This window comes from Numenius arquata, chromosome 2, assembly GCF_964106895.1.
Source record: "Numenius arquata chromosome 2, bNumArq3.hap1.1, whole genome shotgun sequence".
Lineage (NCBI taxonomy): Eukaryota > Metazoa > Chordata > Aves > Charadriiformes > Scolopacidae > Numenius > Numenius arquata.
Genome location: NC_133577.1, coordinates 124,890,239 through 124,917,190, shown reverse-complemented (window position 1 = coordinate 124,917,190; position 26,952 = coordinate 124,890,239). Strand labels below are relative to the sequence as shown.

At 44.9% G+C, this 26,952-nt stretch overlaps 1 protein-coding gene across 8 annotated transcripts; it reads left to right on the top strand.

Moving 5' to 3' along the window:
* Positions 1–1,997: 1,997 nt before the first annotated feature.
* PRPF18 (pre-mRNA processing factor 18) lies at positions 1,998–19,953 on the top strand. 8 transcript variants are annotated; one of them, XM_074162902.1, is made up of 12 exons: positions 2,029–2,094; positions 3,273–3,350; positions 3,476–3,502; positions 4,773–4,793; positions 6,305–6,409; positions 8,103–8,216; positions 10,076–10,222; positions 12,768–12,836; positions 13,904–14,044; positions 14,538–14,609; positions 17,483–17,638; positions 18,912–19,953. In XM_074162902.1, exons 1-12 carry the CDS (start codon positions 2,029–2,031, stop codon positions 18,990–18,992), a joined length of 1,077 nt encoding a protein of 358 aa, XP_074019003.1. In that variant the 3' UTR covers positions 18,993–19,953. The 8 variants fall into 8 exon arrangements, with proteins under 8 accessions (XP_074019011.1, XP_074019019.1, XP_074019042.1 ...); XM_074162910.1 differs by lacking the exon at positions 4,773–4,793 and having other exon boundaries at positions 1,998–2,094; XM_074162918.1 differs by lacking the exons at positions 3,476–3,502; positions 4,773–4,793 and having other exon boundaries at positions 1,998–2,094.
* The last annotated feature ends 6,999 nt before the right edge of the window (positions 19,954–26,952 follow it).

Genomic DNA, 26,952 nt, shown 5'->3' with positions numbered 1-26,952 from the left:
AAATGGAGGAGCTAAAGTTACAGTGACTTTCACCCTTTGCTGTTCGGTGGCCTTTGCTTCCAGCAAAGGTGTCGCCCTGGTGAATTGAAGCATGGTGAGAATTGACCATTCTTACTCATTCTTCAAAGCTTTTTCTGGACCTCTTGGACTTTACAAGCCACAGGACAGAAATTGCTGGACAAAAGAAGGTAAACAAACAAAACTGAGATGAAATTCGGAGTTCAGCCTCTCTTCATGTTAATCTGTGTCACAAATGCAGCGTGACCGGTGACATCAAGCTAACAAAGGCAGTAGTTTCTACTTCCAGGGTACACACGTGAAGCCCACGCTTTGGAGCTCAGTCCCTCCCAGCTGCCTCAGCCTTCTCAGTCTGAAGGAAGCAGAAACCAGGCATCACACACAAATCCCAATGCGCTGTCTCAGGTGCACAGACAGCCCAGGGGATAGGGACTGCAAACCTTTCCCGTCTCTTGGGTGATTTTTAATACCGGCACCTGGTGAAGGAGCGGGGCACTTGCGAGTGCCCTGCAATTAAACCCTGCACTGATTGCTGGTGTAGCTTCACCTGAGGGCACCCCGGAGTCAGCGAAACGGTTCTGATTTCCCTTGGGGTGTTGTTAAAGCCTTCCGTGCTTTCCCATCCCACCTTCCCACGTGGCAGCCGCACCCCCACGTGGCTGGGCCCACGTGCTGCTTAGGGACGGTGACCAGCCTCATAGAATCGTAACCTCATGAGATTCAACCAGGCCAAGTGCAAGGTCCTGCATCTGGGTTGGGGCAATCCCAAGCACAGGCTGGGCAGAGAATGGATTGAGAGCAGCCCTGTGGAGAAGGACTTGGGGGTGTTGGTGGACGAGCAGCTTGACATTCACCGGCAATGTGCGCTCACAGCCCAGAAAGCCAACCCCATCCTGGGCTGCATCCCCAGCAGCATGGCCAGCAGGGCGAGGGAGGTGATTCTACCCCTCTGCTCCGCTCTGGTGAGACCCCACCTGGAGCACTGTGTCTGGCTCTGGGGCCCCCAACATAAGAAGACATGGACCTGTTGGAGCGAGTCCAGAGGAGGCCACAAAGATGATCAGAGAGGGCTGGAGCACCTCTGCTGTGAGGACAGGCTGAGGCAGTTGGGGTTGTTCAGCCTGGAGAAGAGAAGGCTCTGTGAAAACCTTATAGCCCCTTCCATTACCTAAAGGACCTGCATAAGAGATGGGGAGGGACTCTTTACGAGGGAGTGGAGTGATAGGATGAGGGGTAATGGTTTTAAACTGAAAGAGGGGAGATTTAGATTAGATATTAGGACGAAATTTTTTACTGTGAGGGTGGTGAGACGCTGGAACAGGTTGCCCAGAGAAGCTGCGGATGCCCCATCCCTGGAGGTGTTCAAGGCCAGGCTGGATGGGGCTTTGAGCAACCTGCTCTAGTGGGAGGTGTCCCTGCCCATGGCAGGGGGGTTGGAACTCGATGAGCTATAAGGTCCCTTCCAACCCAAACCATTCTATGATGGTTCTATGAGTCCAACCATTAACCTAGCACTGCCAAGTCCACCACTAAACCATGTTCCTCAGCACCGCGTCTGCCCGTCTTTTAAATACCTCCAGGGATGGTGACTCAACCACTTCCCTGGGCAGCCTATTCCGATGTTTGATAACCCTTTTGGTGTAGAAATTTTTCCTAATATCCAATCTAAACCTCCCCCGGCACAACTTGAGGCTGTTTCTTCTTGTCCCACCACTTGTGACTTGGGAGAAGGCACCGACAGCCACCACGCCGCCCCTGGGCCCAGTGACAGGCCCCAGGCCCTCCCCGGGGCAGCCGAGCCCTTACTGCTCCTCCTGTTCGCAGTCACACAGTCCCCCTGTCGCGCACTATCGCGCACTATCGCCACCCGGCGGGGGCGCTCCTCCCAGCCACCAGGGGGCGCTGCGAGCGTGACCGTGCGGCCCGGCTTGTCCTGCGGCCTCCCGGAAGTGACGCGCTTGTTTTGCTCCGCCACTTCCGGCGGCGGCTGTGGCGGTGGCCGGGGCGGACATGGACATCCTGAAGCGGGAGATCAGCCGGAAGCGGCAGCAGCTGGAGGAGAAGGAGCTTGTCGGGGTGAGGGCGGTCGGGACGGGGCCCAGGAGCCGCCTGGGGTGTGGGGGTCAGCGGGAGGGCGGCGGGAACGGCCTAAGGTGGGGGCGCGGGACGGGGGTGAGGCCCGGGATGGCGGAGAGGAAGCGGCCTGGGAGAGAGGGGCTGGGGTAAGGGGGTCCCGGGCTGCCCAGGCTGGGGTCTGGGAGGGTCAGAAACGGCCCAGAGCGAGGTTTGGGGGAGAGGAGCAGTGTTGTCGCGTGGTGGGATCAGGGGCAGAGTGAGGAGCAGTGGGGGGTTGGAAGCACTGGAGAATTGGGGGTGCAGAAGCAGCTTCAGGGCCTCGCTGTGTGCCTTTTGGAGCTGGTTTAGTTATTATTTCAGGCACTGAGAGATGACAAAAATCTCTGCCACCTTTGTGTGGATCCCTTTGCTCACCACTGCTAGACAACTTTCATAGCAGCAGTGGGGTCACAGAGGGCTGTGTGTGCCGAGTGGGTTGGCTTGAAAACAGCCAGCAGAGCGCTTTTATGGATGGATGAGTTTTGTTTGTGGCATTAGTGGTTGAAGTGGAGAACTGTGATCAGAGACTGTTGTAGGTCAGGCCAGCAGAGCATGAAGAAAGAGATAATGGTTCATAGGGAACTATTCAAGAACTATTCAATTAGTTCAGGGGAACTAATAGTTGAAGGGAAATGCTTCAGGGTGACCACATTTGCCAGTTGTTGTATGGCTGAAAGGTGTTAATAAACATTTTTTCATAGGTGCAGTGAACAAGCTTACAAAACACTCTGTACAAAGGTGATTTCTCCCACCTCCTTGATTTAGTGTAAAATGACGTTTTGTACAATTTATTTAAACAACTTTCCTGTACTCCAACCTGGGCCTTGTTGTGCAGGTCTGAAGCGAAACTTTACCCTAATGAGTACCATGGCCTTACATGACAAAGAGGGGGCTTTTCTTTTTTTTTTAAAGTTCTGGTGAACACATTGTACTTTCAGGCCTGCTTATACATACGTGCTGCAGTCACTTCTCTATTGCTGATTTTCAGAGGTGCTTCCAACTAATTCCCTTTACATGACAATGTAGCCATCTCTATGAAAGGATGTAGCTGAATTCACCAAATCAAGTAAGGAAGTTTGAGCCATTTTTAATCAACTTATGTGAAACTGTAAACTGTTAACAGTTTTCCTCTCTTTTAGGGAAATAAGAAATATTTCAAACGCAGTGAGTTAGCTAAAAAAGAAGAAGAGGCCTACTTTCAGAGATGTGGCTACAAGGTATGGTAATTGTTCTTCCAGGAATGTATATGTTTACTTTGAAGTCTACATTTTATTATCAACAGTATAAACATTGTTAATGATAATTGTTATTCTTTGTTCAATCTGTTAATGTTATACATTAGCCTGTAAATGAGAAGCCACCTGGAGAGGTATGAGTTTCCAAAACCATTTTCAATGCAGGAAAAGATATGCATGATATACAGCTACTTAAGTTTGTGTTATGGTGGTTTGGCTTTTATTTTGTTTCTTTTTTTTTTTTTTTTTTTTTTTTTTTTTGTGGAAAGCATGAAGTGGCTTGGGATCAAAGCTTGTCTTCCTTTCTTTTGAAATTGTGCTGTTAGGCATGAACACTGGGTCTGATATAGCCACCTCCCCCCCCTTATCAGAAAAAAATGGATACATTTGGGTAATTTTATCCATTCAGATAACTTTCATGGTCTTGTCAAAATGTCCAAAAGAAATCAGTATAGCGTGGGTACATATTAAAAAGATCTGGCAACTTTCATATTGTATATATCTGTATTTGGGTTTTGGCCATCAACCATCCAGCATTGAAAGAGTGCAGCAACAGCATTTGTTTTCTTGCTGGCAAAATATTAGAAAACAATTGGTAACCCAGGGTGCATTTTGAAACAAATGAGTGATCTGGAAGGCTTTATCTGCCTTGTAATGGTGTCAGGGCAATAGTTTACGGAGAAGGAAAGAATGTTGTTTTCTTTTACAAGTGTGTGCGTCTGCCTGCCTGCCTGATTGTACGTGTACGTGAGGCGGTATGCATTCCCTTGGGGAAGATAGAGGCTCGTAATCTTGTTTGCTGTTACTGGGCACAAATAGGAGCTTTGTTTTCAATTGCACTTTACTCAGTTAGTGACTTATTCTGAAACCTTGATCTGTTTATAGAATATTTGAACATCAATGCCACGATGCCAAAAACGATTCTCAGAACGTGCAGTGTACAGTCATGAGAAAGTGTTCTGTGAATCCAGTCGCTCTTCCAAGTGGAAGTGACTACATGATGCTTTTTGAGCATTAGCTTGAATTCTTCAGAACCTTACATGGCAGTTAAAATGCCATTATCTGTGCTGCTGCAGCACCAGTTTTGGTTTGAAATGTAACCCTGAAAATGGTTTTATAATAAGTTGCTTCATTAAATTAAGTACCTTTTTAGAGCCTCCCAGATTTCTGCATTTGATCTTTACTATGTTAATGAGGTGTAGAATATAGACTGATTTCTTTTTAAATTAAGGTGCTTTTTTGCTCTGCTTAGACTTTATAAGTTATGATAATTTGACTTGTTTGAAAAAGAAAGCACTGAAACCAAAATAACTGTGGTAAAGATATTGCTTGTAACTTGGAGTCCAGCTGACAGAATGGATCAAATCTTTCCCCCCAATGCTGCTGTCTCTTTATGATTTCGAGAATGTTTGTAAGTTAAAATTTGTACGTATCCTTCTGCCATGGGAGTGTATTTCCTTATATATATATTATTTTTTATGCAGTTCTTCCGTATTTTGTCCCCTGTCAATGACCCCTTTCCTGCATTGATGGAAATTTTATTTTTCCTCTCCCTTTATGTGTTAAGCATTGATTTGATTGTCCTTCCCTTGCTCGTTCCAAACACCTGTGGTTATAGAATTGATTGCTGTTGTTTGCTAGTGTAGCATTGAATATAGTTTTGTGGCTGGAGCCACAGGGGTGGATCTGTACATCCACATGGAGTCCTGTTGACACCGGAGTGCAAGACTGGGTGCGTTGGCCTGAAAGAATAGAAAAGCTTCTTAAAAAAAAAAATCCTTCTAGTACATTCATCGAGCTGATCAACCCGAATACAGACTGGAAATGACAATGTACTGCCCATGCACAGAAAATGCTGCAGGGTGCTGTAAGGATTAAGTGGAGCATTCCCCTTTTAGCAAAAACAGAAAGGTAATAAATTCTAATCAGGAATCTAGGAAAACCCAAGATGTGAGTGAATGCTGGAAATGTTTCCTTATTATAGGAATATTACCGACAGCAATCGATGCTTATGCTGTCAGAAGTGTCAAATTTGAGCTTATAAAGGGAACTGTAGTTACATGACTGCCCTCTCAAAGTTACTTTGATCAAAGAGTTGTTTTGCATTATTAAAATATTGAGTAAAGAAGAAGGAAAGCTCTGCTTGATTCAGGGACCTTCTTTTAGATTAAGAGGAGTTGTTAATGAGATCCTGTCCCTATAAGGAATTGTAGGTGTCTTTTTTTTTTTTTTTTTTTAACTTTCAAGAAACTACGGCAAGCTTGTTAGAGGGATGTGTTACCTTAAACAAGCACCTTTCAAAACCCAGTGGAAGCCATCTATCGCTGCTAACTGTACGCAGCTCACTGAAGCTGTAGGTAGTAAATGTTTTAAGCTGACACCGAAAAAAGCAGCCCCACTCTCTCCCTGCCCTTGCGTTTTCATTTCTGCCCTTGTGTCTATGCATGTGCTGTGCCTGGTGAGCTGGATGAGGAGGTTAAGTGGGCTGGGAAGAGAGCCTTTCTTTGTGTTTGCCAGATTATTTGCTGTTTGAATGATTTCCCCCATCTGGTTCATCGCATAGCAATGTAAATGCTTTTGCATGGATAAGGAGGATAGGGCAGGGGCAGGAACCAACAGGCAGAGGGTGGATTTGCTGGTTTTGGCACCAGTGCTGACATCTGCCTGCTGAAGCCATTGCCAAACTTTAGCAATTGTCCTTTCCATTTGCTATAGATACTGTTTCCTGCAGCTTGCAAAAGTGTTAGTTAACTACTGATACTTTTCAAAGCTCTTATTGTTCTCTGAAATTCAATTATAGACAATAAAAAAAATGAAACTAAAGGTTTATATTGTCATATTAAAATCTGTGCTCCAGAGTTCTGTATCTTCACGTTGCTATCAATATATGGGTTTATTTCCATCGACACGTTAGTAACTATGTCTGTTGAATGTAGGTACAGCAACAAGAGGAAGAGGAGAAGCCACTGACTTCATCAAATCCAGTGCTGGAACTTGAACTGGCAGAAGAAAAGTTACCAATGACCCTTTCCAGACAGGAGGTAAAATCAATCATCATAAAAAGACTACTTAAGTTTACAGCAAATGCGTCTAAAATGTCTTGTTAGGCCTGCTCTTTCTAGTGAAGTGTACTTTTTATGGCAGTGTGTATTAAATAATAAGCCTCCATTTTTAGTGTCAGCAATTAACGATCATCTTCTCTCATCAAAGATCTACTGTCCAATTGAATGCATAGGGAGGTACATATGGATAGGGCCTCTTTGTCATATGGATTTGGACAGATGCACTGCAGCATTTTACAGCTTTTTCAGATGACGTGGAGAATAGTACCTTGAATATCGGTATTACCCTTGAATAATACTGAAGATGGCACGCTTACTTCTTCCAAGATTTTTCCCCCCAGCTTCTTTTCTTTGTAGTTCATTGGTCTGAACCCAAATTTAGAAACGAAGTTTTGGAAATTCGCATGGATTTCTAGAAGAAAAGGTCCTGAAGCCAGAGCAGCTGGTGTGTTCTTTGTCCTTTCTAAGGGTAAAAATACTTATTTGAGTGAGTTCACAAACAGATCTGTACCCCAAAGCAGAAGAGAAACAGGAAGTTCAGAAGGACAGAATAAGTTCTGATCTTGGAAATACTGAAATTCACAGCTGGGTTCATCCATGGATGTCACGTCCCCTTAATTTTGCAAGATACTTACTGGTTTTTACAGTAGTATATCACAGTTGTCATGTGGGCTGTTGGTTTCACGCTTGGTTTGAGGTTTGGTCTCTTATGTCCTGGGTAATGTGCACTGTCTGACTGCTGTTGATCCACTTGGGTGCATGTTTTGGTCGAGGTTTAGGTGTTGCTCTGCTCCATCCACCCCTGGTTTTGGGATACACTTGCAAGACAAATGCTTGCCAACGTACAGCAAAACACTTGAACCGAATAAATGAATTAATGTCAGAATTCATTTAGTTTCTTGTTGTCCAACCAGTCTATTGGCACAATGAAGTGGAGGCATGAAATGAAATGTAAGCCTTCTCTTGATTACCGAAGTATTGTGTGAAAATTCATGTATCAATAAGGCTATTGCTTGATACGCTAAATGAGTAATGGTAGGTATAAAGAGATTTAGTAGCAATGATAAGGAATTGGGAGAATAAAGTTCAGTTTTTGGCTCTGCCCATGACTTTGCAAATCAGCCGAGGGAGGATGTTATACCTCTGCTATATCTAGTTTTAAAGTAATGGTCGCATTAGATTATGGGACTTAATATTTGCCAAATGCTTAAGGATGAGACTTTTCAGCAAATGGTCTTGCAGATGTTCTGGGAAAACCTGCGGGCTGGTTAGGGAGTGTTTTTATGGCCCTGGACAAGTAGGTGAGTGAGATTGTCTTCCAGTTCCTTTGTGATTTTGAAAACGGTTTTTAAGCTCCGTCAGAGGGATGACTTGTGTGTATTTGTTTAAACAAGTCAGAGCAGGAAGAAGTTAGGCTGTACCAAGCGGCTTGGGGTTTTATGCAAAATTTAGATTGGTAATATTTGGAATGACCTTTCACTGAAATACTGTGGGAATTTTATATTTAGATTGTAAAGTGTCTGGAACATTTTTCTACTGCTTAAAATATTGCCATTTCCTCTCCCGTCCGGCTCAGCTTGTTATTTTAAGCAAAGTAAATAAATCTGTCGTTCTGGATTTTATTTTGCTTCCTTTACAAGTTTGCGTAAGGGAATGTTTTGGTTCTTTTCAGGTTATCAGGAGGTTACGAGAGAGAGGTGAGCCCATCAGGCTGTTTGGAGAAACAGATTATGATGCATTTCAACGTTTGCGGAAGATAGAAATTCTTGCACCTGAAGTGAACAAGGTGAGACTGGATAGTTATTAGTTACTTGTTTGTAGTGGGAGAACCAATGAGGAGCCCTATAAAAGTTACCAAAAATAAGTCTCGGTAACTGTTAGTTTTCAGGAGGGTGCGGTAGTACAGAGCAAAGAGAAATATCTGCTCCACCCCATTTATTGCCTGAGAAAGTATGTTAAATGTCATAGTTTGGTGTGCAATTACAATTCCTTATGTTAGTTCAACTCTCAAAACCTTCTAGGCCTTTTCAGTTGAAAAGGGGCCTCCAGGTGGCAGTAACAGCCCAGCCTGTGCTGTTACCCCCATTTTAACCAGCAGAGAAGACAGTCGTTTACTGTTAAAACTCTCCTGTGTTTGTGATTATGTGTGTCTCTGAGAGGGTGCAGGTGGGTAAGAGGAGCACTGCATCCTGTCTTTCTGGAATATAAATGATTTTTCAAATCCCTTGATGCCGGAGCTATAACTTGTTAGGGAAACTTCATTTGTTCCCTCCCTTCCCTTTAAAGTAGCCAACGATTCAGAAAAATTATTAATAGATCATAGAATCGTAAAATGGTTTGGGTTGGAAGGGACCTTAAAGATGATTGAGTTCCAATCGCCCTGCCATGGGCAGGGACATGTATCATAGTTTATTGGTTTATTCCTTTTGTCTTAAGAATTGATCAGCGAAGTGAGGCGATGCGATTGGGGTTTGTTTTATGTTCGCTATTGACCAAATTTGCAACTCGGCTGAGAGAGTGAAGATTTGGATTTTCTTCTCTAATTTGTGGCAAACTGAATTGTTTGAAATTTCTGTACTGGGGCTGCTCAAAAAAGGAAAGCCTTTTCCTGTTCAAGCCTTTTTAAAAAGGATGAACAGATCTGAAGTTTTTTTAAAAAAAATAATAAATCTGCTAGTGAAAGCTTCCTCCCCTACAGTGGCATCGATGACAGTAGTAGGAGTATTAGGAAATAGGGAACTCGTAAGCAGGATTGTGTTGGATTTTTGTGTTATATGTTTCAGTCACTCCTATTACTGCGTGTTGCTTAAAATGTAGATCGTCAGTATAACTAGTTTGTGGTTTAGATATTTTTAGACTACTAAATGATTAATAGAAGCTCTCCAGACAGTCAAGTATGATGATGGAAGAGGGGAAATAACTGCTTATCTATTCCCAGTGGAGTGCCTGAATTTATCTTAGGGTGAGAAATGTCATACTCCTTTATAGAGCTTTATGTTTTATGTCTCAAGATAAGAATGCAAATCTTCTAACTGTGACCAAGCCAAGTTTCTTCTATTTAATATATATATGGTTTCAAACTGATTCTATCTTTTTAATCACCTATTCTAGAGTAGGGGTTTTTAAACAATTTATATAAAACATTCTGCTTTGTTTAAATCATTGGTAATAAAGGGAAACTACATAAATGGTTTATGTGATAGTGCTGAAGGAATGTTACTTACATTACTTACAGCTTTTTTTCAGGGCAGATGTGAAATTTTGTAGAGCTGATGATGGTTATGGTCTGTTTTCTGTTTGTTTTGGGGTGGTTCGATGCATTGCTTGGATAAAATGTCTTGAAGAAAGTTCTAGAAGTTGATTCAGCCCTGAGTGCTTTTCTGGTGAAAATATGGTAAAAAGTCTTTTTCATAGGTGTGACCATTGCAGAAGTTCATGCACCTGCTCTTTGTTAAGTGCTGAAGCAATCCAGAAACTCTTCTTTGAATTCAGTTTAAATTCAGACAGCAAAGCTAAACTGTTTTGCTTGTTTTACAGAATTTGTTTTTTCTTAAACAGAAGCTGTATGTTCAAAGTGACAGTACTGAAATGCTTTTAGTTAATTGAGGTTTTTTTTGTAAATTAGTAATTTTTTATCTTTTCCAGGGCCTGAGAAATGACCTGAAGGCTGCCTTGGATAAGATCGACCAGCAATATCTGAACGAAATTGTGGGCGGCCAAGAAGCAGGAGACGATGATTCACAGAATGACTTGAAAGTCCATGAGGAGAATACTACTATTGAAGAGCTGGAGGTATGTGATGGGTAGATTTTAATTAAGGGTTTTTAAATGTAGTATATTGTTGTGCGGAAGCTTCAGGATTGTTTAGACCAAGTTACCTTGTTTTCAACATCTAACAGGAATTCTGAAGTATCCTTAAATATGCTCTGTTATGGAGTTCAGGTTTCTAAGCCTCGAGTTGCAGCGTAGGTGCCTACAGTAGACATGTGAAAACTCAAGTGGTCTTTGTTTACAACACCTCATCAAAAAGGGGGCAGGAGTTGCCTGCAAGGAAAGCGAGAGTTCGGATTTCCTCTGCAGGAGGTTTGGAAGTAAAGAATTTAATAAAAACACATTCCCTGGTCATAAATTCTAAAGCCTTACGAATGAGTATTTGAGAGAGTACTGATGAATTTTCCCTATACAAGAAAAATGGACTCTGAAAAATAGACACACAGAAGGAATGTTTGATATAAAAATATCCAGGATAAATAAGTGGAAGGCAGAAGTAGGCAGATCACAGAAAATATAAGAAGTGCAGAGACAATGTGTCCCAGAAACTTCATTGCAAATGACTAGTATGTTCTGAAAGAATACTGCAGTATTTGTGTGAGTGAGCGCAGAATGAGTGCCATGAAGTGCATTCAGCACCTGGTATTTTAGGGTCATGTTTTGAAAAGCACGTTAATTTGAGCTGAAGACTTTTACCCTTAATCCTCAAAACCCTTTGCAGAAGTTAATCTTCATATCATCCTTCCAAAAGTGTGTTTAAGAAATAATCTGATTTATAACTGAAAGCTTAAATGAATACATTATTATAAGGAGATAGCCTTTGGCTTTTTTTGTTAGGGTGACACGGCTTCTGGTGTGAAATAACTATAGTACCAGAATGGATACCAGTTGTAATGGGGCTGCACTTAATCGATCTGTTAGTCCTCAAAATTGGGATAGTAGGGCAGGCTTGATTTGAGCATAGAACTAATCTTTTTTTGAAAAGTTTGAAAACACCACAGTCTTAATTTTATGCTACTTTAACTGCATGCCCTTGAGCATAAAATCTTGCACTGTATTTGGTTCTAAATCTAGATTTTTTTTTTTTAACTAAAACTCCGACTCTACCTACTAGAAAATGTTTCTAAAAAATGCTGTTAGTATTAACAGTTTCAAGGGTTTGGCAGGAAGCTACAGTATTGGAGCATATTATTTGGGTTTTTTTATTATTTTATTTTTAGTTTTGTTCCCTCAATTTCACAGTTACAATTGGATGAAGTGGTAAAAAGCCCCAGTACATCGGAGAAGTGAAATAGCTTAACAAAATAATTAGGTTAATTGGTGACTTTGGGGATCTCAAAAATGCAGTGCACCCACATTCCCCCTTAATACAGTGCTGTGAGACAGCTGCTAGTTATGCCAATAATTTAGTAGTTAATGAATGAAAAACTCTGTCACGTTTGCTTTCCAGAAATAATCATACTGGCATTTTTTACTTCAATGTTTTTAATAGATTAATGAAACTCAGTAGTGTATATAGCTGTTTCATTCCATTTTTAACTAGTGTTTTGGATTACAGTTCATGACACAGTGAACTGTACAGAGGGATTGAGAGCACCATCAGCAAGTTTGCAGATGACACCAAGCTGTGTGGTGTTGTCGATACACCAGAGGGACAAGATGTCATTCAGAGGAACCTGGACAGGCTGGAGAGGTGGGCCCAGATGAACCTCATGAGGTTCAACAAAAGCAAGTGCAGGGTTCTGCACCTGGGCCGAAACAATCCTCAGTATAAATACAGACTGGGGGATGAGGTATTAGAAAGCAGCCCTGAGGAAAGGGAGTTGGGGGTGCTGATGGATGAGAAGCTGGACATGAGCAGGCAGTGTGCACTTGCAGCCCAGAAGGCCAATCGCATCCTGGGCTGCATCAAAAGAAGTGTTGCCAGCAGATCCAGAGAGGTGGTTCTGCCACTTTACTCTGCTCTGGTGAGACCTCACCTGGAGTACTGTGTGCAGGTCTGGAGCCCTCAATATAGAAAGGACATGGACCTGATGGAGCGGGTCCAGAGGAGGGCCACTAAAATGATCAGGGGGCTGGAGCACCTCTGCTCTGAGGACAGGCTGAGGCAGCTGGGGTTGTTCAGCCTGGAGAAGAGGAGGCTCTGGGGAGACCTCATAGCGGCCTTCCAGTACCTGAGGGGGGCCTACAGGAAGGCTGGGGAGGGTCTGTTTACAAAGGCCTGCAGTGACTGGACGAGGGGCAATGGTTTTAAGTTGGAGAAGGGGAGATTTAGATTGGATATTAGGAAAAAGTTTTTTACTCTGAGGGTGGTGGAACACTGGAACAGGTTGCCCAGGGAGGTGGTTGAGGCCCCTTCCCTTGAGATATTCAAGGTGAAGCTCGACGAGGCCCTGGGCAACCTGGTCTAGTTGGGGGTGTCCCTGCTGACTGCGGGAAGGTTGGACTAGATGACCTTTGGAGGTCCCTTCCGGCCTGGACCAATCTATGAATCATACTCTGCTGTGGTGGTGGCGACAAACTTCTAGACAATGTGGAAATAGTTGCCTTTTTTCTCCTCTTCTAGGCTTTGGGAGAATCCTTAGGACGGGGTGACGATCACTATGATATGGACATCATAACCAAGTTCTTGAAGGTAACACATTCTAGTTTACTAGAGTAATTATTCTCTAGCTGTGCGGTATTTTTTACTATGACACAGATACATTTGGTGAATAGAAGGGCCGGTTCCAGCTGCCTGGAGAGGAAAACTCACACATTATACTTAAGATGTGTTTTGTTTTTTTAAAAGCTTGGCACTCCACAACCTTGGTTAGTCACAATAGTGACTTCTGCTAAACTTGGGAAAGAGCTGTTGGGAGAGTAACATTCTTTAAAATCTGGTCCTACTTCTCCAGACAAAATAAATACAGTTTTGATTTCCATGTGATAACCAAGGCAGTTGTATGTAATTGCTTCTGTGTACTACCATGGCATTAAAAACCAGCGCGGAGTCCTCCCCTCCCTTCCCCAGGAGCAGTGCAAACTGAAACGAAATGTCACCTGGTACTGTTATGTGAAATAAGAGAATTTTAAAGGAAGTCTGCTGGCTTTGCTGAAGAAACAGGTTCAAGTGGATAGTAGAAAATTGTTTCCTTGTTTCCTGGCAAGAAGCCTGCATTGCCTCTCAGTTGAGTCAGCCGGTCTCTCTGTAACTACTGTGATGATCAGAAGTCACAGCAAGAGTCGAAGCTTTCCTTTGTGTATTTCAGATACGTTGGCATTTTAGTGTAGTTTGTCTGGGCAGTCACACAAAGAAAGTGCAAAAATCGTTTTCCAGGTGGGGTGAAGGCATGTTTGACGTGTTTGCCTTCTGTTGTGTTGAATTTTCACTGTGATCTTTACTGTTCATAGGCTCCTTTGCAAAAACTGCCCTGAAACTTCAGCATCTCCTGCTTAGGTTTCTTCTCTTTTCCTGTCCCCCTGCGCCCTCCCCGCACTGATGCCTGCACTGTTGTTTCCTTGGGTGTTTTGGTACACACCTTTTTATACATACTCCACCCTCACCCACGTGTTTTTTCCTATCCCTCTGAAAGAGCCTGCTTGCCTTTTTAATTCAGATTTCTCTGAAAAACCTTACATTGCCACGGTGGCTTAAACCACTGTTCCTATTTGCTTTGTCACTAGATGGCACTATGGTATAAATTTGCTTTTTCCACACAGTTTCTTCTTGGTGTTTGGGCGAAGGAGCTGAATGCCAGAGAAGACTACGTGAAGCGGGGAGTGCAGGGGAAGCTGAACAGCGCCACTCAAAAGCAGACAGAGTCCTACCTGAGACCACTCTTCAGGAAACTTCGGAAAAGGGTGAATCACTTTTAAATGTCATTAATCCTGTAAGACTGACTTTAACTTCTGCTTTCAGACTACCCGGTGGTTAGTGCCTTTTCCTAAGGTAACATTGTTTTCACTGAAGAAGAGAGGGTAAATGAGCTGGTCAGAGTTTCTGCGTCTAGAGCCCAGGACTCCCGGTTCTGATCTTTTTATCCTGACCAGTGTATTCTTCTGCCTACCCGCTGTTTTTCCAGGTTGTTGCTTTACGTATCACCTGTTCGCTGGGCTGCAAACAAGACAGGGAATTGGGATTGTATTTTGCACTTTGCCACGAGCTGCTAGGTGTAACCACTTAACCTCTGGTGCTTCAGATCCTTCATCTAAATAACAAAGATGTTTTCCTTTGTTAGAGTCCTCCAGGTTGTGTAGGTGCTAAACTTTGTATAAACGCTGAGTAGGATGATTTTTCTGAGCTCCTGTTCTGAACTAAAGATTATTTTTTTTTTTCTTTCTTCTCCTCCTGTAGACACTTCCTGCAGACATCAAAGAATCAATAACAGATATTATTAAATTCATGCTGCAAAGAGAATATGTGAAGGTATGTTTGTTTGCACTCTTCCAGCGTGTTCAGGCTGTCATGTTCTAATAGATTGAGTTTATTGCTTCAACATTTCCCATTTATTTTGCATTTTGAAGATACATAGCTGGAAGTACACACAAGAGAGATGAAAAATGGCTCCTAAAGGTTGGGCTCCAGGTAGTGTTTGATCCACAGCCTGTCAGAAGATCTTTTGAGGCCAGTGAAACTGCAGAGCTTTGCAAGCACCAACAGAATTTTTCTCAAGGGATGGTTATATTAAGTTGCAGAGGAATCCTGTCTGGGTAACATGATATTGGAAGGTTAAATGAAGGCATTGAATTAGTAGTAATAGGGTGTTGATTAATTAATTAGGAATTAATTGAGGTGAACTGAGTTATTGAATACAAGACACTGTCCCTTTCTTTGGCTGTGCTCACATTAGCTGGCCTGGTAAGGCTGAGGTAGGTTAATAAGTTTTTTGGACAAAGTCTGCTTTCTGGAGGAGGCAGAAGTACTTTGGCACTCAAGATCAAAGGCATGGTTAGGTTTTGTTTGTAGCTGCCTTCAGAAGTGGAACTCAAATACGGACAGCGTTTGCTTAAGCAGCTTGTGTGTGCAGAGGAAATTGAGCCGTGTTTTGCCTTTACATTTCTAGTATTTCTTATTATTCTTGTGAGGACTTGGGATAATTTGTCAAGTAAGCAAGCTAACCTGCTTTTGTTATTGAAAAAAAGCTTTGGATGGCCTAAGGCAAGTTTAATCCAAATCGTTTGAAAGTAGAACTGAAAGTGTGGGAAGTATGATAGTGGGGTTTTGTTCTGGGCCTTTTTTTTTTTTTTTTCTCCTGGTTTTCATCGTTATGTTGAAATTCCCTTTCCAATGCCTTCTCAAACAAAGCAATGAGTGTGCGGAAATGTGGTACGTACTGTGGGCTAATCAGCTGTGCTCCTCTCTCCCGGAGGCGCTTGGCTTTATGTAAACTTCACAGACTGATTTTGGAGGAGTTGAGTACACATTTGGAAGTTTTGGGTGTGGTTTTTTTTTTTTTAATTAGACTAAAGAGCCTTGTGCTTTTAAAGATACTCATATCACTTTGCTTCCTGTGAGACTTGTCTCCTCCTGCCTGCTGTTGTCTTCTCTGCTTGTTTGCTTTGTGTAGCTTAGTGAATAGTCAGCCACAAATTCTTACTGCTTTGTTAGGTGAAATGCTCGAAAGATTTAAATTTTGGAATCAACGTGTGAGAGTAAGCAAATGCTGGAATGCAAATTGTCCACTCAAGTTCACCATCAAGTTCCAATCCCCTGCCACGGGCAGGGACACCTCCCACTAGACCAGATTGCTCAAAGCCCCATCCAGCCTGGCCTTGAACACCTCCAGGGATGGGGCATCCACAGCTTCTCTGGGCAATACTTCTTATTGTCTGGTCTCTAAATAGGAGACGATAAATGAACTCTTTATCAGCGAGTCTCGTCGCTGCTCGCTGATAGTGGAGGAATGTCCTGCTCCAAGTCCTTCTTGAAGCTGTTTCTGTAATTCCATTTATGTGTCTGTCCCCCTCAGTTCCTCATTCTTCGTTGTCATGGGTTTTTTAAGCTTGTACTTCTCTTCCTTTCTCCCTTTCTGTTTATTTTCCCTTCAAGTTTTATCTCTGTTCTTCCCTGGGGATGTTGTCTGCTACAGCTTCATGTAAAGAAATGGGATGTACTCTCTTGATCGGGAAATTTCAGGTTCATTTACTGCTGCTACTGCTCTGTTCAAAAACATTGTTATAAATGTGCATGTTTAACCTGATTTTGAGGAAAGCTGGTTCTCAGCCTCTTCGGAAGCTTGCTCTCTCCCCGAGAGCTGTCAGGTCCCAGTGCCACCCCTGTGTACAGGGTGACCTCAGTTGTGCACACATGACATCGGCCTGAAGGGGGTTGCGCTGATGGACAGGCTCCCCGGTCCAGTCTGCGACCAAAATGACAAGGGTTGTAAAGGTGATTACAGCAGAAAAGCTTATGGGAACCTGAGAAGGCCAAGTTGGAAATAGTCCTGGTAAACTTTAGTTTTAATCAATATTAGATTGCCTTTTCCTGCTTGTTTTCATCAGGGAAACTCCATAGTCCTTGCTTCCCTCAGAGTTCGGCATAAACATGAATCATGTTAGGAAGATGTGTTGTAAAATTGGTTAATCACAGAATGGTATGGGGTTGGAAGGGACCTCTGGAGATCATCTAGTCCAACCCCCCTGCCAAAGCAGGTCCACCTAGAGCAGGTTGCACAGGAACGTGTCCAGGCGGGTTTTGAATGTCTCTGGAGACGGAGACTCCACCACCTCTCTGGGCAGCCTGTTCCAGGGCTCTGCCACCCTCAAAGTAAAGAAGTTCCTCCTCATGTTTATATGGAACTTCTTATGTTCCAGTTTGTGCCCGTTACCTCTTGTCCTGTCATGGGGCACCACTGGAAAAAAGACTGGCCCCATCTTCTTGACACGCTCCCTTTAAGTATTTATAAGCATTGATCAGATTCCCCCCTTAGTCTTCTCTTCTCCAGACTAAAAAGACCCAAGTCCCTCAGCCTTTCCTCATAAGAGAGATGTTCTAGTCCCCTAATCATCTTTGTAGCCCTCTGCTGTACCCTCGCCAGCAGTTGCCTGTCCTTCTTGAACTGGGGAGCCCAGAACTGGACACAGCACTCCAGATGGGGCCTCACCAGGGCAGAGTAGAGGGGGAGGATAACCTCCCTCGACCTGCTGGCGACACTCTTCTTGGTGCACCCCCACTGTGCTATGAAACCCAATTCAGAGAGACAGGAGTATGTGTTGTTACTGTATCCAGCAATACAAAACCACTCAGCTTTCTGATGCCCTTTCTGTTTCACTAAGTGTGCACGCGCTCTGTTCCTTCAGGCAAACGATGCCTATCTTCAGATGGCGATTGGAAACGCTCCCTGGCCTATTGGTGTCACCATGGTCGGCATCCATGCTCGAACGGGTCGTGAAAAGATCTTCTCCAAGCATGTAGCCCACGTTCTCAACGATGAAACTCAAAGGAAGTATATACAGGTAACGTTAGCTCTGGGAATCCAAGAGATTTGCTTTTAAAGTTAGGGGATCTTTGAGAAATACTGGTTTCATAGTTACAGGTGATGTGGTAAACTACTCCGCTCTGTAGTGTTGCTTGATTGCTCTTAATGTGCCTTGTGGAAGATACGATGGACATGAATTCCCTGGTTTGTCCCTTCTCTTCCTTCGCCAACAGATGTAACCCCAAAAGCAATCTTCGTGTTCATCTTCCCACTGTTTATTTCGTATCTGTGTTCTGTGCTTCTGAATTACACAACTTACTGAAGCACCAGGGCAGGATTGGCTTTAAATACGTATGTTTTCCGTGTTGGTTTTAAATACCAGGGCTTGTTTAGCTTGTCCGGTTTGAACCGGAGCATGGAATATTATCTGTGCTCCCAGCAGTTACATCAAGCCAAGGTGTTTCTGATTTACAATGAACCTGGGATCGTAACATCCCCAAAAAGGGGTCATTATGGTGCTGGAACACGTTTTCCAGACTTGTCTGCATTGAAAAGGCCAAAGCATCCTTTGTTGGATCGTTTTTCCCTTTGGTGAGGAGCCACCTTCCATTGGGATTGTCTAAAGGCCTCTTGGAGTACAGTGTCACCGCTAAATTACGTTACAGCACTTTTCTTCCTTCTCTGTTATGCTTTTATGCGTGATTTGAAAGAAAAAAATCACAGCATTTCTGTCACGTTATTTTTTGGCAATTGATGCCTTGAAAGAACTGAAGAGAAAAGTCAACATTCTGTCGTTCTTCATGATAACTTCTCCAGTTTGCCTCCATGGTGCAGGTCAGGTGTGGTACCACCGTGGGGAGGAAGGACAGCTCTCCTCCAGAGGAATCTCTGGTTCTTCTCATAGCTCTGCAGCTTGTTTTGGTGTCAGAAATTGCTTTTTACTCTATAAAATCACTCTTAATGTTCAGATTTCTTGTAAATATCTTTTATTGTGGTAGTATTGTGTTCTTCCTAGATGGGGAAGAGGGGTTGAAGTGTTACTGTGGTTCTTCACTCGGAATCTGTCATGCGGCACTGAATCTGTCATCGTCTTGGTTATGCCACAGACTCCTCTAATATTGGAGATAACTTGGAACTTTGCAGGGAGAAAGGTTAATAAAAGATGGAAAAAATACCCCCCAAAAACCCAACTCAACCCCAGCCTTTTATTTTTAATTCTTCTTGTTAAGCTTGAAAATACTGTAGACTCTTAAGTTTGTTTGACAGCTGCGGTTTTATTACAGGATTGTCCTTGTTCTGTTAATTCCTAGGGGCTGAAGAGGCTCATGACCATTTGCCAGAAGCACTTCCCAACAGACCCATCGAAATGCGTGGAGTACAACGCTTTATGAGGCTCTGCAGGGTCCAAGGCCTGACTCATATTTTGATCTCCAAGATCCAGAGAGGACGAAGAGGCGGAATTTGTGCTTTAACGCCGACAGGAACCTGGGGTGGGCTTTGCAAAAAAGCATAAAGCGGCAAATTTTCTACAGCTTCCTTTTTACAAGCCCCATTTATTTAGATTTCTTTTTAAATCTGTGCTTTATGCCGAACACATCCAATATAGAGCAGAAGGGAGGTTTTTTTGAAGGGGGTATGACCGGGACAATGAACACCACCCTTTTATTTCAATTTGTTATTTGGGGAACTATAGAAACCGAACTGTTTCCCTTATCTTAGAGTTTTAGGTGACACCCAGCCCCGCAAGGAGCGTCTGTGGAGCTTTTTTGGCTGCTTTCCCATTGGAGACTGATGTGGGGAGATGATTAGAGGGAAGCAGTTGAATCTGAATCTTGGTTATTTGTGTAAATACGAAGACTTTAATGGCTAATCTTTCATGTGGTATTTATCAGGAGGGAAAAAAAAAAGAAAAAAAGAGGTTTATATATTTCTCAGCTGAAAAATACAGCCAGCCTCAGTGCAAAGAGGTTTTGATCTTGAATGCATCTGATTTGGCTTTTTTTTTTTTTTGGTAACGACATTTTTAATATAAACCTTCTGGGCTTGGGGGAAGTAATCTTGGCTCTTGAGGCTTTCAAATCCCATTTTTATACATCTGGAGAAAATTTCAGTCTGCTGGGCATTGCAGAGAAAATAATTAGGACCTCCCATGACCATATACAGTATCTCTGGCTGCCACAAATCTTTACCGTTTTGTGTCTTGACTGGGAATGGGGAAGACGCTCATGGAAATGGTGATGTCTTACTCTGCAGAAACAGTGAAATGCTGAAACTTTGTTAGTGGTGCAGGTTGAAAGTCTTAGGCTGAAGTCATGTGGTTTTTTTTAATTACAAGAACAGCAATGCCTCTGCAGCAGTATTGACAGGTCCTTCTGAAGTCCTCTGGAGTCCTGGACCATGGAGTGCTGTGTCCAGCTCTGGGGCCCTCAGCACAGGAAGGACATGGAGCTGTTGGAGCAGGTCCAGAGGAGGCCACAAAGATGATCAGAGGCTGGAGCACCTCTGCTGTGAGGACAGGCTGAGAGAGTTGGGGTTGTTCAGCCTGGAGAAGAGAAGGCTCCGGGGAGACCTTATAGCCCCTTCCAGTACCTAAAGGGGGCCTACAGGAGGGATGAGGAGGGACTCTTTATCAAGGAATGGAGCGATAGGATGAGGAGGAACAGTTTTAAACTGAAGGAGGGGAGATTTAGATGAGATACGAGGAAGAAATTCTTTACTGTGGGGGTGGTGGGACACTGGCCCAGATTGCCCAGAGAAGCTGTGGCTGCCCCATCCCTGGAGGTGTTCAAGGCCAGGCTGGATGGGGCTTTGAGCAATCTGGTCTAGTGGGAGGTGTCCCTGCCCATGGCAGGGGGGTTGGAACTCGATGGTCTTTAAGGTCCCTTCCCCTCCAAACCATTCTATGATTCTGTGATTCTCTTAAGGAAGCCTTTCCAGGACCTACAGAGAAGCTCCAAACAAATGGTTGATCGTTGTAGTGGCTGCTAATAACTGCCAGTGCCCAAGTTTGTGAGAATCCAGCCCTCCATCTGTCTGGCTCCACAGATCCCATGGAGCTGAGGCAGAGCCCGCTCCACTGCCTCTGGAGAAGCCTTTTCTGTGCAGCTAGTGGGAAGGGAGGGCCTGGTCGTTCCTGCCCGGGCTTGGATTCCACCAGGTGTTTGGATCTGGTATCTCCTTCCTGCTCCTGTGAGACAGCAGGTCTTCTGCTGTGTCTGGCACTTGTGGGCTGTGGTCTTCTAACCGTGGAGCTCCACAGCTGTAGGCCTGGTACAATGTGAGCAGAATCGGTTCCTGAAGAAACGTGTCAATACTCAGTGTATTGGTTTGTCCAAGTCCTCGCTCGCACTGGACACGTGGAGCAGGAGCAAGTGCCCTCTTCTGAAGGAATTACCATCTCCCATGGGTATCCGCCATGTCCCCTGGCACCCTGAGACGTGACGCTGGGGGGGTTTGTGCTGGCAGTGAGTTTGGAGGAGCGTCTTGAGGAACTTCAGGTTCTTCTGGAGACTCCCTGGATTCTGAAGTGCCTCTTTGGACGCGGGAGTGTTTCAGTCTGAAGTGTCTGACCCCAGAGAAAATGTCAAGAGCTTGAACAGTTTAGATGTAATAAAAATGAGGCTGACGAGACTTCGTGGGCGTGTGGGGAAGGGCCCTTAGGGAATGGACGAGGGTTTGTGAGGAGAAGCTGGGCAGATGTCGGGAGCGTGGAAGAGATTCATTAATAGTGGTGTCTGGTGATTTTTTTTTTTGCAGTGCTCTGTACAGATACTCTTCGGAGGCATCATGACAACAGGAGACGTTTATAACGCCGCAACTTTATCCCGCTCCCCACCCAGATGATTTCCTGAGCTGTTTCTAAATCTCCATCCTGACCTTCATTTTCAACCCTTTAAATAATTGAGGGACAATATTGTCCCTCGTTTAGAAGAGCTATAATTTCCCTGGAAGTAAGTGAGTAGCCAGGGGATGGTTTAAGGAGCGTTGTAATGTCTGCTTGAGAGGGAACTGATCCCTCGGGGCATCTGTAATAGTATTAGATAGGTATTTTTTTTTTTAATTTTTTTTCTTTTCAATCCTGTCTTAAAACCTAATTATTGAGGAGAGTTTTAATGGTTCCCTGAGCACCGGTTTGAGTGGGGATGCGCCTCCTGTAGGGATGTGAGTTTGGGGTTGGAATGTTTTAGTCTGACCAGGTTTTAAGGAATGTAATTTAAGCGATGTGCCTCCTTGCTGACAGCCCCTGAAATGCAGCCGCCTTCCTCCAGTGAATCCCGGGACGGAAGAACTTTATCCCCTTGCAATTTGTGGAATGGTGCTGCACGGGGAACCGAGGAGCTGAGAAGGACTTTCTCACGGCATCTCCGTGTAAGAGCTTCCAGCTGCCCGACACGTGAGAGCCAGCTCCGGTCCCCGGGGGGGTGGAGAGGGGATCGTGAGCTGGGGCGGGGGGAGACGACACTGTTACAGCAGCTGCTTTTCATCATCGGTTGGAGGCTCTTTTGCAGCTGGATGGCCCCAAATTACAGCTACCAGACCGTGATCAAATAGTTAATAATGCCTTTTAGCCAAAAAAATTCCCCAACCCACCCGAGTCTGGTTTAGGGAGGAGGGAGTGTGGCACAGCTGTCACACCGCCTGACGGCGTTAGCGGGGAGGGTACGTTTCACTTCAGCCGTTCAGGCTTTTTCCTCTGGGCTCCTCCAGATGTTTATTTCTGATAATTCTTGCATTGGGCGGAAATAACTCCGCTCAATCCCAGGACTCGGAGCCTTAGGATGAAGTCATGCGTTCACCTTAGCCACGTCTGGAGCTTTTGGGGGACTTTAGTGCTCCTGGTGGTTTGTTGTAGCCCCCACCCCTCCCCTGGCCCAGCGCTGGAAGGGGCTGGGTGAGGTGGTGCTCGCAAAGTACGTGTTGTCTGCCTCATATCGGTATTGTCACGCCTGACGGTAGTTACATGCGTTCAAATCCTTATTTGATATTTGTCTGTGCTGCTGGACAGGCTGTTTGGGTCGATGTGTCCATCTGTGGAATCCTCAGCACAGGAAGGACATGGAGCTGTTGGAGCAGGTCCAGAGGAGGCCACGAAGATGATCAGAGGCTGGAGCACCTCTGCTGTGAGGACAGGCTGAGAGAGTTGGGGGTGTTCTGCCTGGAGAAGAGAAGGCTCCGGGGAGACCTTAGAGCCCCTTCCAGTACCTAAAGGGGCTACAGGAGGGATGGGGAGGGACTCTATCAGGGAGTGGAGCCATAGGATGAGGGGTAATGGTTTTAAACTGAAAGAGGGGAGATTTAGATGAGATATGAGGAGGAAATTCTCTACTGTGAGGGTGGTGAGACACTGGCAGAGGTTGCCCAGAGAAGCTGTGGCTGCCCCATCCCTGGAGGTGTTCAAGGCCAGGCTGGATGGGGCTTTGAGCAACCTGCTCTAGTGGGAGGTGTCCCTGCCCGTGGCAGTGGGGTTGGAACTCGATGGTCTTTGAGGTCCCTTCCGACCCAAACCGTTCATGATTTTATGTATGTGGGATTTGTTTATTTTGATGGAGGAACTGGGTTCCTTTCCTTCTGGCTGCCATGTCTTCTCCATTGTAGATCTGATTTTGCCCAAAGAGTGAACGTGGCTGAGATGTAGATGGCTTCAGTCCTCAAGAGTGCGCCCTGGCCCCAGGGACAAGCACACGTTGTGGTGCCCTGGAGCGGAGCTGGCACGAGGGGGTCAGTGCCAGTGTCACATCTGGAGCCAGCTGTTGGGAAAGCTGCTCCTGACATGTTGTAGAGCTTGAAGTGGTGCCTGCAGCAGTTTTGGAGCCACCAGCAATAAATCTGAGCCAAAGTCCCAGAGTTGAGGGCCATGTCTGAAAAATTTCATCATTGCCCTTTTGTCCCATCCCAAACTTTTTTGGGGATGTACTACAGGATATTGTCACCCACGCAGTGATGCTGGGTGATGGTCGGGGTGGCCTCCTGGGTCTGGGGTGGTGCCACTGGTGGCTTCTTGTGGTGTGTGGGTGGGGGAACGGGTGGTTGATAGAGGAGGTGGTAGGATGGAAAGGAGCTCCCTGGACAGTGGGAATAAATGGGAAGAACTGGGAAGTGTGGATGGGGCCCATGTGGAGAGCGTGTGGCTGTTTGAAACGGGTGGCCATTGTGGAGGGGTGCTGGGTGGCCGCAGGGGTCACCGCTGCCTGCTGCTGCTTCGGCAACAGAGATTGACCCAGGGTTTCTGCAGGAATTTAGCCCGAGGAGGAGGAGGTGGTCCCTACCCAGGTTCCCCAAAGAGCACCGGGGGTGGGCTCAAGCCTGTGCTGTGGACCTTGGTGCTGCTGCCGGCCCCCTCCTGCCTCCTCAGCGTCCAATTTGTGGAAGCGAGCCTCAATTTTAGTCATTTCAAGTTACGTGCGTTAGAATAAGTCTTATTTTGGTGACTTTCTTTCCTGCCGCGGTGGTTTCTCGCTGCCCGAGGCACCTCCTGAACCCCCTCCCCCCCCCCCCCGGCTGGTGCTTGAGAGAAGAGGCGATGGAGACGGCAGGGATCTGCCGGGCGCCAGCCCTGAATCCCAAGGGATCTCTGAAGGAGGGACTTTATAGGGAGAACGCCCAGCATTTCCCGCAGTCGGGCTCCCCGGCAGCAGGAGGGAACCCCTGGCCAGCTGTGTGCACATCTGGACCCAGCCTCTGGCAGAGGTGGGGGTGCGGCCCCCACGGAAAGGACCCCCCGGCGCTGTGCCCTCCCGGAAAGACCACGGCAGAGCTTCATTTTGAAAATGCTTTAATAAGGAAGTGTTGACAACACCGTTTTGCAAAATGTAAAGGTAACTATACAAATTCTTAATACAAAAAGAATAAATTAAAAGCAGATCTTTTTTTAATTCTGCAACTTTTTCTACAACATACATATTTTTTTTTTTTCCTTGATTACAGTTGAACAGAATCCAGTAAAATCATTTTCCATGCTCTAAAGTCAATTTCAGGAGAGACCTAATTTTTTTTTTTTTCTTCTTTTTTTTCTTTTTTTTTTTTCCTTCTCTTTTTTTTAAACTAGAGAGCCCATTTTACACAACTTGTAATAAAACTATTGACATTAATATATATGTAAAACTTTACATCTAGTTAACTAAGCAGTAACTGGTCATCTGATAGCACCTGAATGGGGATCGGGCTACGCCTGGAACTAAAACTAATAGAGGGGGAAAACAAACGGGACCGGTTTCAACATTTTCAACACTCAGAATAACAGCGTTTAAAAAGAAACCCTGTCCCCAGCGCGGCCGGGACCAGAGGGGGAGCGTCAGACGTGGAGACTAAGAACCCAATCGTGGCTTTATGTCAGATGGGAGCCTTGGAAAATAATAATAATAATAATAATATTAAAAAAAAAAAAAAAAAGTAAAGGAGGGGTGAAGTTGGTAGTCAAGTGCTCGTATATAATAGCTATGTATATACCCCTCCGCGTTATACTTAAATATGTTAATCTCACATGATTAACATTTTATGTACATTTGTGTTTTAATTGAATTGAGCTAAACAGTAAAACCTGTTTTACTTAAATCTGTCTTTACTACCAGACTGGCTGCTCACGTGTGCCTTGACTGCGGAACAGAAAAGCAGAACTCAAAGCAAAACCCAATCCCTTTCTAGAAAGCTTTTTTTTTTATTATTATTTCTTTTTCTCTCTACTCCGGCCTGTTTGCGATTCAGGCTAACCCTTTATCGGGTTTTTGGGGTTTTTTTTTTTTGGGGGTGTTCTTTTTGGGTTTTTTTGGGTTTTTTTGTTTTTTTTTTTGCCTAATTTCAGGGCTGCCACCTTTTAACCTTTGCTGCAAAACTGCCGATCTGGTCTCGGAGGAATTTAATGTTTCTTCCTGTAGTGCCCAGAGGCCTCGTAGTGCCGCTGTTGTTGAATTCTTTTTAATTAGAAGAAGGTACACGTTAAAAAAACAAAACCAACAAAAACCAACCCCAAACCACTTACCAGGGAAATTAAAAAGAAAACAGACGACAGTTGCTCAGAGCCCCTAAAAATCCGTGGGCTAAATTACTTGCTGCTGCTGAATTTGGTCCTTATTTAATCCTTTCGCTTTAGCTACCGAATCTTATCAGTAAATGTCGCTAATCGCTACTCTCTCTTATCCGGCTAAAAATCCAATTAGGAGCTTGAAATAATTCCCCTGTTAAAGACCCCAAAGCACAAAGAGATGGTGAAAGCGGCATTTTGCACGTCCCGATAAACGGGTGCAATCTCACCGCTGCCCGCTCTTCCAGCGACGGGTTTCCAGGCTTCCATGACTGCCAAAGGGGGGGTTCTATTCCTGTGGCGATTCCTCCTGGAGGTCCAGAAGCGTGAGGCACCCCCCGGCTCGCTCTAAAAACCCTTTGCCAGTATAAAAAAAAAAAACCACAACCCTCTTTTTTTTTTTTTAATTTTTCAGAAGGATAATTCATTTATGCTTCATGTGTGAACATGGAAGAGTTTCCTTCCTGGCTCTGCTGCTGGTTTCCCTGGACAAATACGGGCCTTTGCTGCCCACCGCTGTCCTCGTCCCCGCAAGGCCACCTCCCCGGCGCTGCGAGGACCAGAGCAAACAGCCCTAGTAGGCGCCGCTTGCCTAAATGTTTAGAAACCCCATCATCTTTCCAAGCCTAATTACGAAGAACCCATTCTCTTTTAAAGCCTGGAATGCAGTTTTCCAGCAATCTGAATACCAAAAAGGTGTGGCAGCCCCCCAAGTCGCCGTGTTTAATTTTTAAGGTTTCGCCCTACTTTTGTCTGGTAGATGCTATTGTTATTCTTGGAACACGCACACGCACACACACTCGCACTTCTGGTTTCTTTAATTTTCTTTTCTTTTCTTTTCTTTTTTTTTTTTTTCTCCTTAAACGAAAGCGAACTTCAGTTTCTGCTTTTCACAAAGTTAACCCCCCTCCAGCCGTTTCTTTTAATGCCTTTCCCATAGGAAATCATCGTTTGCACGCACCGACGGGGCCGGGGGGAAGGCCGCCTGCCTCCCCCCCCATCCAGTGGCAATAAAAACAGCGTAGCACCGCGGTGAAGACTAGACGTGCCAGCTTCAACATCCACCCAGATTGTGCACTTGTCTGTTACAAAAGTGTCTTTGAGGCCTTTTGAAAAGTTCCATGGCTTGACGTGTATAAAGCATTGCTCAAAAGTACGTGTAAACTCGCGGCTCCCTCCGTGACGCTCCGGTACCATTCCTTTTGGTGTCAGCCGGCGGCTCTCGCTTGCGTCCCGACACCTCCTTTCCTCGCTTCTCTTTCTTGCGGTGGCTCCTGGCGCTGGGAATATTTTGCCCGCTCTGCTGGTCGTTCAGCCCCGGCGGTGGCGGCGGA

What these genes read in the sequence shown, in the direction of transcription:
- PRPF18 (XM_074162902.1), top strand. Translation starts at nt 2,029, where the DNA reads ATGGACATCCTGAAGCGGGAGATCAGCCGGAAGCGGCAGCAGCTGGAG. An exon ending in ATGTTTGTAAGTTAAAATTT is followed by an intron (nt 4,794 to 6,304) that starts GTACGTATCCTT and finishes TGTTGAATGTAG; the next exon opens with GTACAGCAACAAGAGGAAGA. An exon ending in TGACCCTTTCCAGACAGGAG is followed by an intron (nt 6,410 to 8,102) that starts GTAAAATCAATC and finishes GGTTCTTTTCAG; the next exon opens with GTTATCAGGAGGTTACGAGA.